General features: G+C 42.5%; 1 protein-coding gene across 1 annotated transcript in view; it reads left to right on the top strand.

The window, feature by feature from the left end:
* Positions 1-539: 539 nt before the first annotated feature.
* The window catches only part of NDST4 (N-deacetylase/N-sulfotransferase (heparan glucosaminyl) 4), a 70,875-nt gene continuing 59,277 nt past the window's right edge, over positions 540-12,137 (top strand). Inside the window, exon 1 of the mRNA XM_009075994.1 lies at positions 540-1,520. Within this exon, the coding sequence (XP_009074242.1) occupies positions 540-1,520 (981 nt within the window). The remainder of the gene's footprint in view (positions 1,521-12,137) is intronic.

The following is a 12,137-nucleotide window of genomic DNA, read 5'->3' as shown; positions in this document are numbered from 1 at the left end:
AAGCATTTTAGATAAGGAATGCCAATAAACAGCTACACATTCTCAAAAAGTTCCTTTTTAGGCCTTATATTTATCCCCCAAGAACATGGGAAAGCTGTTTAATGTAGCTTATCTTAATGCATCAAGAAAGCAAGTGACACTGAGTGCTCCTTGAACTGCTCCTCAGCTTCCTTCTTAACTCAGATCACCAGCATCAATCACCAGCTTTATTAACGTGTGCTTTTAATTGCCTTATGGATATTATTTTACTTACTCTTCTCTTACTTCTTGTTTCAGATAATGTTAAGAGTTCTCTTCATTGATTATTGGCAGCTGCTACATTCTGAGAAAACCTCTTTCAATTTAGCTTTCCGGATCCTTTGACTTCCCGCTCCGACAGCTTTACAGCCTCCCAACAGCTTCATAAATGCACTGCAATGGTCACATGAACGTCTTGCAAGGGGAATCAGCACCTCTGCCACTCCTCTTTCCTATGGCACTTTAGCAAGAGAGAAGGGAAAAAGCAGCAAGTCCAACCGAAGTTGGAAGTCCTGCGAAAGATGAATCTAATCGTGAAGCTCCGCAGGAGTTTCAGAACACTGGTCATCCTCCTGGCTACCTTCTGCTTGGCAAGTATTGTCATCTCTGCCTACTTCCTCTACACTGGCTACAAGCAGGAAATGACCCTTGTGGAAACCACTGGAGAAGCAGGGTGTGAAGGCCTCAAACTTCTGCCATACAGGTCTGCGGAGCTGAGAACAGCTAAGCCAATTGACCCATCCAAAACTGATCCCACTGTCCTCCTGTTTGTGGAAAGCCAATACTCCCAGCTGGGGCAAGATATCATAGCCATCCTCGAGTCCAGCAGGTTTCAGTACCACATGGTCATTGCACCAGCTAAGGGGGATATTCCCCCTCTCACAGACAATGGGAGAGGAAAATACACCATTGTGATATATGAGAATATTTTAAAGTATGTGTCCATGGACTCATGGAACAGAGAACTTCTGGAAAAATACTGTGTGGAATACAGTGTTAGCATAATTGGTTTTCATAAAGCCAATGAGAACAGCTCCCCCAGTACAAAGCTGAAAGGACTGCCATTGCATCTCTACAACAACGTGGCCCTCAGAGACTGCATGGTGAACCCTCAGTCACCTCTGCTGCGCATCACCAAAGCACCGAGGGTTGAGAAGGGCCCACTGCCCGGTGAGGACTGGACAGTGTTCCAGTTCAACCATTCCACCTATCAGCCTGTGCTTTTAACTGAGCTGCAGCCCTCCAGACCCACCCCCCCAACACTGCCCAAGGCTGCTCTGTATGCAACCGTCATCCAGGACTTGGGGCTTCATGATGGGATTCAGAGAGTCCTTTTTGGGAACAACCTGACCTTCTGGCTGCACAAACTGATCTTCATCGATGCCATCTCTTTCCTGTCAGGAAAGAAGCTCACACTGTCCTTGGATAGGTACATTCTGGTTGACATAGATGACATCTTTGTCGGGAAGGAGGGAACAAGGATGAACATCAATGATGTGAAGGTAAGGCAAAAATTTGGGGATGCCATCCCAGACACATGCATGTGTAAATGGGTGTTTAAAAAGAAACAAAGCTTGAGAAAGTTGGAAAACTCATTTCCTAGCAAAGGCTGGAAGTGCACAAGTGCAGCCAGCAGATAGAGAAACCATGACCTGAGATGACTTTAAAAGCCTGTTTGCCCACATACATACAGAAATGTACTTGTGTCCGTGTAAATACATTGAAACAGAGACAGTCACACACAGTAATGTATATAGTAAATGTACTGCCTGTCTCTTGTATGGGTTCTGCTCGAGGACCTCACTCAGAGCACCTGAGTAACACAGGAAACTTGTTATACCTCACACAACAGAGTTCTCTATTTAAACTTGAAGAAAAGGATTTCTGTTTCTGCAAAATGCTTGCTGCTGAGATACCTGAGTTTTTTAAGAACACTTCTTACTTCTTCAATGTGTTTTTCCCTCTGTGCATACAGAGACACGTATGTGGCATATATAGAATACCATTTATAGGTACTTTCTATATTATTTCTTTCACTACTTCACTATGTAGACAAAACCAAAGATGTTTGCCTTTTTTAACCTATCACTATATTTAAAAAGAACAGAAAGAGCAAAAGGAACAAACACCCTGAAAAAGTTACAGCCACGTTTGACTTACAAGAATGAGCAGGATGATTTTCATTATCAGACCAGCAGATAAGCATTTAGAGCTGTCAGTTGCAGGATGGAAGCACAGCATACACCTGAGCAAGTGACATAACCATCTGATAGAGTGAAAAGCACACAAGGCTATTCTTTGGGGGCTCTTTTACACTTATTTTTGTGATCTGTCATATCCAGGGACATCATTAGGTCTGTTCACAGTAATGGTCAAAGATGTGTGCAAATTGGAAAGGACAGAACTCAATAGCATGACAGTTATCTCCTTGTAATTTTCCACATATGGGGAACCATCATATTCAGAGGTTAATTGAAGTTCCTAAGCAAGCAGTATCACATTCCCAAGCCTTTATTCTAGGGGTTTTGCATTCTGCAAATACCCCAATGCTTTCAGGAAGAATGAGCAAACCTGTTGTCTTTAAATGCAGATTTCTATTTAGTTCCTAAGTTCTTATTTCCATTTCTATATTCATCTGCCTCCTCATCCAACCCACTGACGTAGCAAAACATGCAGCAAAAGCAATAGTTTCATATACAATTAGAACCATTTTGCACATCAGAAGAGTTTGGGTAATTCTGTTAGCCAAACCAGGCGTATGAATGCTCATCAGGGCTGATTTGGAGCACCAGGCACTCCAAGTGCTGGGTGGCTTTGAGATCTGAGCACAAGCTCAGTGATCAAGTGCTCTCTCTCTCTGAAAATATATGGCAAAATGCTCTGAGAAAGGGTTTGTGTACAAGAGGAAATTAACTGAAAAGGCAATTGTGAAACAAGTTTTCCAGCAATAGCTTTCCGCCTGCACATTTTTGAAAGCATCTTTGTGACGTGGTTTGCTCCACTACGGAAGTCTATTATTACTCTGCATGGGTTAAAGAGCCCCTGTTCTAGCAGAGGAGTGGCCACACGGAGACACTTGGAGATTCACATCATACTTTTCACTGGAATAATCTCATTATGCAGGAAAAATAACCCTCAAGTCACCTCCTTTATTATCCAGCTATCAACTACGTTAGCAGGCAAAGCTTTCCAATGTGCTTCCATGCTCTTTAGAAGAGACACAGCAAACTCCAGATCCAGGGGCTTGAGTAGGAGCTGACGCTGCTAAAAGCATTCAGCATTAGTTTTACATGCTTCACACATTTGTCCAGCTGAAAACCAACCAGTCCACACTGCTAGACAATAACAAGAAAAAGCACCTGCAAGGTGCTTTCAGTCCACACTGCTAGACAATAACAAGAGAAAGCACAGACTTTCTTTTTCATTACGTTTTTGCAAGCAATGTGTAGTGAATCATCTTTTATGGCTTATGTTTGAGTCAAGGGAAACTTTCATTCTTCCCACATTTCTCCAGTGTCAAACTAGCAACGCACTTTCATCTCAAAACCACTCAGGATAAATCCACTCTTCACCTCAAACAAGAAATCATGCCACAAACACCAACCACAGGGACAAATCTTTTGCAGGCACAGGCTTAGAACCAGCCTTCCCATCAGGCTCTCTTTTGGGGACAATAAAAAGTTTATCTCCCTTTAAGATGAATGTTCGCCCATAGATCCACTCTGCAACTTGACCATCCATTGATATTCTGTCCTTGACACCGTGGGTTTAATTTCAAATCGGTTACCCAGTACAGATTTGTTCCTCAGGGTATTTCACCAGCGCTTGTTACACAAATCAGTCCATTCTTACAGACTGGCCATTCCCAGAATACATTAACATACAAACTAGAATGCTAATGAACGTAACACCGACATCAGAGTGCACTTTGGTTAGCTGACAGAAAAGGATAATTACAGCCAGTTAGAGAACAATCTCCCAAGTCACTTGGGGAAGGAGGCAATTAAGAACCAGCGGGTCTGCCTTCACCCTGCAAGGCAGAGCAGCTTTTCTTCTGAGGCAACAAGAACAAATATTTAGGAGACTGATGCTTAAGTGATGTCAAAGCATTGCCATGCAGCTGTAGCCAGCTGCTCGGAGAAGGCTGCGCTTCCTTGGCAGGTGAGAGGTGTTTCTGACACACAGGGGCACTGTGAGATTTTAAGGGCAGGTTGAGCTTGCCCTGTAAGGGTACAATAAGGGTGGAAGTGTGAACGGCTCTGATATCTACAGGGGTCAGCACTGTGCTGTGGAATCATGAATTTAGGGGTTGGAATGGACCTTACAGATCATCTAGTCCCAACCCCCTGCCCTGGGTAGGGACACCTCCTCACTAGATCAGGTTGCTCAAGGTCTCATCCAGCCTGGCCAGCTGCCAGGGTTGGGGCAGCCACCAGGAAGGTTGGAACAAGGTGATATTTATGTTCCCTTCGAACCCAAACTGTTCTATGATTCTCCAGCTCCTTTGGTTCTTAGCATTTGTTACTGCAAACAGCACAGGTTCACTTGCCAAGGTATAGGGACTCTCTGTTAGGCTCTCCTGAGGTGCCATGCACACCCATATCCCTTGGGAATGCTAACACACAGCAGATTCCCAGGTGCATGCAAGAAAAGCAAGTGAACAGTTACACACCCCCTAAACTATGTGAAAAGTACCACTAAATAACATCACTCTGTTCAACCTCTTGGGCATTTCCCTCCAGTTACCAAACCTATGCTAACTGCCAACCCAAAGGACACACACCAGAAATGAATCTTCTGATAGCAACATTGGTATGCAACAATAAAAAGACAAGTGAACCCTTTCCTACGTAATTATTTCCTGCAACTCAAGTGTTTTTATTCCCTCACAAAGCCATGTCTCAGTTAGGTGCTAGAGGGATATATACAGTTTTATAAAGGGTGGTATCAGCCAGAGAAACAGAGATTAGAGAACAGAGTTATTATGGGCTGTGTTTACCACAGAAGATCTCGTTAGTCCCTTGTATTGTACAAGTTGTGCAAGGTCATGCCTGGCTAAGTAATTAAACAGGAACTGAGCAGAGCCACAGAGAGCTGTTTTCCCAAGCTTTGCAGAGATCTGTCTTGAGCCTAGCAAGCCTCTGCAAACGAATTTCCTCCTGTCAATATATTATCTCACCGCTTGATTTTAAAAGGCAAAAGAATTAATCAGTTAATTGGCAGAATTACTGAATTTGTGTACTTGCAATGATGTCGGTTCACAGCCACAAAACAAGTTCAGTATCACTGGCACCAGTGATATAGCAAAAAACCCCTAGAAATACCTGATTGTGCTGTGTCTGGGAGTCCCATGAAAAGAGAACACCTAACTTTCACCTTTAAAGTTCCCTTTAAACTGGGCACAACCAGAGCTGCACTACCCAAACAGGGAATAAGAACTTGCTAAAGCCTTTCTATTTTTTTCTGTTGCTATAGTATGAGCTAGTACAATATTTACTCACCCAAGAGGAGCTCCATGCAGTGACCAGGGCTTTCTCAACACCTTTCACAAATACACTTCCTGTTGTTAGCTCAAAACCCTGTGAGATCACAGTGCAAGCTAAGGTAATTACTTTTAATAAATAAAATAAACTCCAAACAAACAAAAAAGCTTTAGCCTTTCACTTTCTACCCTTCTCTCAGCTCTAAAATTTACACTGCACCACAGCTTTGCTTTTATAACCTTCTCCAGGTGGGCTCTCTCAGGAATCACCTGATTCCCTCTCTTCCCCCACTCTCCCAGCTGGAGCTGATAGATGATCAAAGAGATTTTGCTCATCCCAACACCACCATATCACACAGCCCCTTTCTCTAAAAGCTCTGCTTCTCTTCTCTGTGTTCCCTCTAATTGCTGCCATAAGGGCAGAAGCATCCTTGGGCTTTCTGAGATACTATAAAATGATGGAGCAATGCTTGGGAATGTCCTTTGTGTTACTGCTGACTGTAGTGCTTCCTTCTCCTTGCAGCCTGTGTGTGTTCTCCTGCCTTCTTCAGTCCCTTCGCTTCAGTGGAAACAGGAATTGCATTAGTCTCTGATGCCACAGTCTGCACTTTGCCTTTGACCTTCACCATCATTAGAAAGTCTTGAACACTTAAAGGCTGTGATTTCTGGCTCATTTTAGTATTTTAAAGACAAGAACTCATGTTGGAGTTGCATCTTTTCTGGTAATTCCAAATTAAAAAGTTTAAAGACAAGAACTCATGTTGGAGTTACATCTTTTCTGGTAATTCCAACTTAAAAACTACTGGCTCAGCAGGAGGCTAAGCTCAACAACTGAACCTCACCAGCACAGGCTTTTGCTGATCTTTCTGCAAGGACAGCTGCTTTCAGGTGGAACAAGTAGAAATGTCCAGGCCATATCTCCAGGCATGGCAGAATGGTCAGTCAGTAAAAAGCTGTGGGTGGGCACAGGTTGAGTACAGCTCTGTGCTGCTCTATGCAAACCCTTCTCCCCTTCCATGCAAAGTCTAAATCCCCTGGGAAAGCAGAGATTTAATAAACTGTTGTAGATCAGTGCTTGTTCCTACTTCTGCAGGGATGTCTTACCTCTCCTGCTGTTTGGAGTGGGTGGTAGAGATCCAAGCCAGGCATGTGGATGTGGAAACTCTGTTCAACAACAGACAAGAAGCTTTTCTGCATCCCTTTCCAGAATTAGGCAACTAGTGTCACAGAATTTTCCCAGCTTTCTGTACAAATTTGTCAATGGTGGTCTAGACAGAATGAAGAGTCAGGGAGGTCTATAATGGACACTTGGATTTCTAACTCAGGTTTCTGAAGCATTCCTGTGGATGCTCTTCTCCCTTGTACTCATCCTAAACTCCCACCCAGCTGTAGAGATGGAAGGTACAGCAGCACAATACCTCATCCTGCATCCAGTTCCTTCCAAATGTACTCAGTATCAACCCCCCAAATCCCCAGTGCCAGAGCAAAATCCCAAACTCCTGAGGCTATAAAGAGACACAGGAAACAAATATTTTTCTATTGTTCATTCATCTGTGGCTTTTTTCTGGAGCAGGAGCTGCAAAGTGCAATAATGTGCTGATAATGTGAGATGGAATTGTAATCCCTATAGCCTTTTAATAATAATAAGCCCCTGCCAGTAAAGTAACCACAGCAATGGGCAGTACAGGGAGAAACTAAAGCCAGGAAACATGTGAGCACAGGAGGCTAGAGGAGACAGCAAAGCATTGGTCATTTCAGGCTGTGTGGCACTTATGTCACCTTCTAAAGCACTTGAGAGTGACAGTGGAGAACACAATGAAGTGAAATTCAGGAGTTCTCACTTTAGGATGGTCTTAAAGCCTTTAAAAATGAATTTAAAAAGCAGCTGAGAGGCATTACATGAGAACTCCAATAATCAGACAATCTTTGTAAAAAATGGGAGTGCCTGCTCCATTCTGCTTCATCAGAGATGACAGTTCATTCAATATTTTCCCTCTTTGGGTCTCTTGAATCACCCAATTCTTTCTGCAGTAATTTGAGTGTTGAACGCTGCTCAAGTGCCTTGTCAAGATACATCACACAAAATGTTTCATACTTCTTTTGTTTCTCTAAAGCCTGTTCTTTCATTCACAATTTCAGCACCAATGTAGTTAAAACCCACAATTCCTTTGCCATCAGCACGACACTTATTTTTCTCCATGACATATTGACTGTCCATCCTAGTTCCTTCCCTGAATTGTAACAGATTTGAGGTTCTCTCACCTGCCAGACTCCCACTGAAGATTTGGCAGGTCTTGACAGTGTTTTAGACAGTCTTGCCAGAAACAAATTCTGGTGACTCTAATTTTCTAACTCTTTCTTTATTAAACAATTAGGTTCCTCTCATGTGTCCCACACATGACAACGCACCTCTGTCATGTGGTCTAAACAAGGTTTTCCTGAACGCTTTTTTCAGCCCAGAAAGCTAACAAAATCCTGGGCTGCACAAAAATATGCTTGCAAAAATTCAGTGGGAATTATTGTCCTCCAATTATAAATACTGCACAGAAAACACATAGAGGAGTTTCCAGACCTGACCTTCTTTTCATATGTTTAACCCTTGGCAGGAGCCATTCCTGCACCTGCTGAAACAGCAGCAGTGGGGCCCAGTTATGCTGTGCTTTGTCACTAGTCTGAGGACAGGCTGAAGAAGTTGGGGCTGTTCGGCCTGAAGAAGAGAAGGTTGTGTGGAGACCTCATAGCAGCTTCCAGTATCCAAAGGGGCTACAGGGAAGCTGGAGAGGGACTCTGTGTTAGGAACTGAAGGGACAGGGCAGGGACCAATAGGTACAAAATGAAAGGGGAAATTTAAGTTCAATATTAGGAAGAAGCTTTTTGCTGTGAGGGTGGTGAGACAATGGCACAGGTTGCCCAGGGAGGCTGTGGCTGCCCCAACCCTGGCAGTGTTCAAAGCCAGGTTGGATGAAGCCTTGAGCAACCTGCTCTGGTGGGAGGTGTCCCTGCCCAGGGCAGGGGGTTAGGACTAGATGATCTGTAAGGTCCATTCAAACCCCTAAAATTCTATGATTCTAATGTTTGCAACCTCACTTAGTGTTCTCCTGTCCTAGAGGGCACAGTGATTTTTGGGCTGCAATCCTCACAGCCTGTGCCCAGCGCTCTGTCTTGTGCCACATTCTTTTTTCTACACTTCACTGATCTCCTGTATTTGTACTGATCTGTCAAATTCCTTCTCCAAAATAATTCTGAATCCATAGTATCACATTGGAGTGTATTTCCAGAATACACATGATACTCCATTTAGCTTCATTTAGGGAATCCATAGGAGCCAAGACACGTGGCTGCTTTATATCACCCTCTCAAGAGACCAGCATTAACCTGAGCTTTAAAACAATGCCTAGTAGTTAAAAAGGAGCAATAAGAATTGCTTCCTGCATGGCAAAATAACACTGTGAAGTGATGAAATACCCTTGTAGAAAGGCCAGGCAGTGCCTAGTCATAATTATTGCCTTAAAAGCACTTGATGCAGCAATAAACACATTATGGTGAGGGCCATAGATAATGCAGCTCCTTCAGGAGCAGCGTTACTTAAGGAACTTTAAATGTGCCTTTGTCATCCAAATGGGAGCAGAAGGAACACTTAGAGCAAAGGCTCAATTTAGTACCAGTGGCATTATTCAAATGATGGGAAAGAGGCAGTGCTCAGGAACGGTGAGCAGACAGAAGGATGGACAGAGAGATGAGCAAGAGAGAAAATCTCCAAGAGAAAAGGAGAAAATTGAAGCTTGAATTATTTAACAACAATTAACTAGGCATTTTCTGTCCTCTATATCAAAATCAGGCAGGAAAATAATGTCAAATCCTCAGACATATCTATCCATCCATCCTTGTACCTATATACACACACACTCATATAAATTCAATCTTATGACGTTTATCTTTGAATATGGCCAAAGATCCTTCCAATTACTGCTTCTACTTCTAAGGTTTTACATCTCCACCTGTCTTCTTTCTATACAGGCAAGACTATTGTAAGGGCTTTTAGGTACAATTTACCAAATTCAGCTTACGCAGAGAGTACAGTAAGAGTCTGGCAAGATCTGCACCTCAAACACTGAGCTCAGTGTCTAAAGTGCAAAATTCTCTCCTAGTAGATAGAAACTCAACAGAGTTTCTATCTAATTGTCATTTACATCTCCACCTGTCTTCTTTCTATACAGGCAAGACTATTGTAAGGGCTTTTAGGTACAATTTACCAAATTCAGCTTACGCAGAGAGTACAGTAAGAGTCTGGCAAGATCTGCACCTCAAACACTGAGCTCAGTGTCTAAAGTGCAAAATTCTCTCCTAGTAGATAGAAACTCAACAGAGTTTCTATCTAATTGTCATTCTGTAAAAATTCTCTCCTAGTAGATAGAAACTCTGTTAATTGTAATCCCTGAATGTAAACTTCCCATGCCAGCAAATTGAACTTGGAAAGTGCTAAACCATCAGCACATTACAACACCAGATAATAGGGATAAACTTGAAGCCAAATCTTCTGCTTCAGTTCAGAAAAAATGCCTTTGGTCAAAACCTAGGATGTGACCGTTGCTTCTGGTGAGCTGTGCATTCATCTACAGGAAGATTTAGGCTTTCCCAAAGGGCTGGACAATTTTCCTAAGTGTTTGCTTTTCCTCTGGACATATACAGAGTCCACACAAGAACAAATGACCTTCTGACTTCGTCGTTCAACATGAGTCACATGTAGCTTGGGATAGTTGGAATGAGTCATGTATTGCTTCCATTAGGGTGTGTTGAAGAATAATGCTTTGCATAGAAGCATTTGGATTCCTCTGGTGATATTCACTTTTCAATAAGCTTTTACTTAGGAAATTTCACATGGTAGGTGTGTAGCTACTGAAATAAATAAACCGAAACAAAGAAAATTATTTCATTGAACACTGCCAAGGAAGAGGAGATAAAACTGTGTAAAGCAGTCAGGGTTGCTGTGAAAGCCCAAGCTGCAATAAAACACTGGATGATGCATTGTGGTTTCCCCTCAGATGCCAACTAGTTGGACCTGATGGTCAGTTTTTGACCTGTGACCATTGGCATGGCAACTCTCCAGCCCTCTGTGGAGTCACAAATCAAGGCTCTCCAGCTTAAACCCAAGAGAACTATGGCAAGTGATGGGTAAACCCTTCATTATCTGCTAGGGTTTAATGGATCTCTTGGAAGGTCTTTCGGGAAGGTGTGGTACCTGCCCTAGCTGTAATGCCAGGAGGGGAGAACAATAACACTCTGGTCCTTACGGGCCAAAAGCTCAAGGCAATGTCTCTATGGAGATTTTCTTAGAGATCACTAGAAAAAGGAATTTAAGGACTACTACATCATGACCCACAGAGAGAAAGCCACACATTGTATTTTTCTCTTGATGACAGCCTTTTATTCTGAAAGCATCCTAATAATTAACACCCCTCACAATTAGTCCTCTCTCTGTGCCGGAATACAGCATGGCCCTAAAATCAAGGTTTCAAACTGTCTGAGATTTAACTGTATAGGACCTTACAGTCTAAGTGTCTTTTCACAAAATCAGTCAGGTTGGAAAAGACCTCTGAGATCATCAAGTCCAACCTATGACCTAACACCACCTTGTCAACTAGACCTAAGTGCCACATCCAGTCTCTCCTTAAATGCTTCCAGGGATGGTGACTCCACCACCTTCCTGGGCAGCACATTCCAATGCCTAATTTTCATTTATTAAAAGTATATTCCTTTCACATTCTTGTCTTTATTATTGAAAATAATACTGTAAAAATCTGTTAGCCCTACAATACTTTGGAAAAAAATTATATTTGATTGCTATAAATTACTCCAAAACAAAGCACAAAATACTTTTTTGCCTCCTGGACAATTACAAGAATTCTTAGTAATTAAAGTATGTAATTTCTAAATTTGCAATAGAAAGATTAAATATTGTTATTTATTAATTCAATAGTTACAATATTTTATAGAGAATGTTGTAGAAAAGTTAAGAATTTCTCTCTAGAAATATCAGGAAGAAAACAAAACTCTTTTTATTTAATTCTATTAAGAATTTCATTTTGAAAACTGACAAGAAAATTGAAGGATGAGTTATTCATCATTTCTTGCAAACCAGTTAAAACACTCTGGAGCTTTCTGAGCAACATTTCTGTTCGTTAGGCTCTGATTTACTGCAGCATGGAGCATGCATTAGAGCATTCTTATTTCAGACTGGTGAGTGCAGCATCCGAGAAAAAGCTCCTGTGTTTCCAGTTAAGGCTGGCACAAGGCTGCCAAGGCAGTGTGGTATCCCTCCAGCCCGAGAGTTAGAATCACAGAATCATGGAATCAGCTGGGCTGGAAAAGACCTCCAAGATCATCAAGTCCAACCCTACCGTGGTTACTAGACCATGGCACTAAGTGCCACATCCAGTCTCATCTTGAAAACCTCCAGGGATGGTGAATCCACCACCTCCCTGGGCAGCCCATTCCAATGCCTGATCACTCTCTCTGTAAAAAATCTCTTCCTAATAGCCAACCTAAACCTCTCCTGGCAGAGCTTGAGTCTGTGCCCTCTTGTCCTCCTGCTGGTTGCCTGGGAGAAGAGACCAACCCCCACCTGACCAGAACCTCT

This window comes from Acanthisitta chloris, unplaced genomic scaffold, assembly GCF_000695815.1.
Source record: "Acanthisitta chloris isolate BGI_N310 unplaced genomic scaffold, ASM69581v1 scaffold21625, whole genome shotgun sequence".
Lineage (NCBI taxonomy): Eukaryota > Metazoa > Chordata > Aves > Passeriformes > Acanthisittidae > Acanthisitta > Acanthisitta chloris.
The sequence above is the reverse complement of the archived record's forward strand: the minus strand, read 5'-3'. Positions and strand labels throughout refer to the sequence as shown.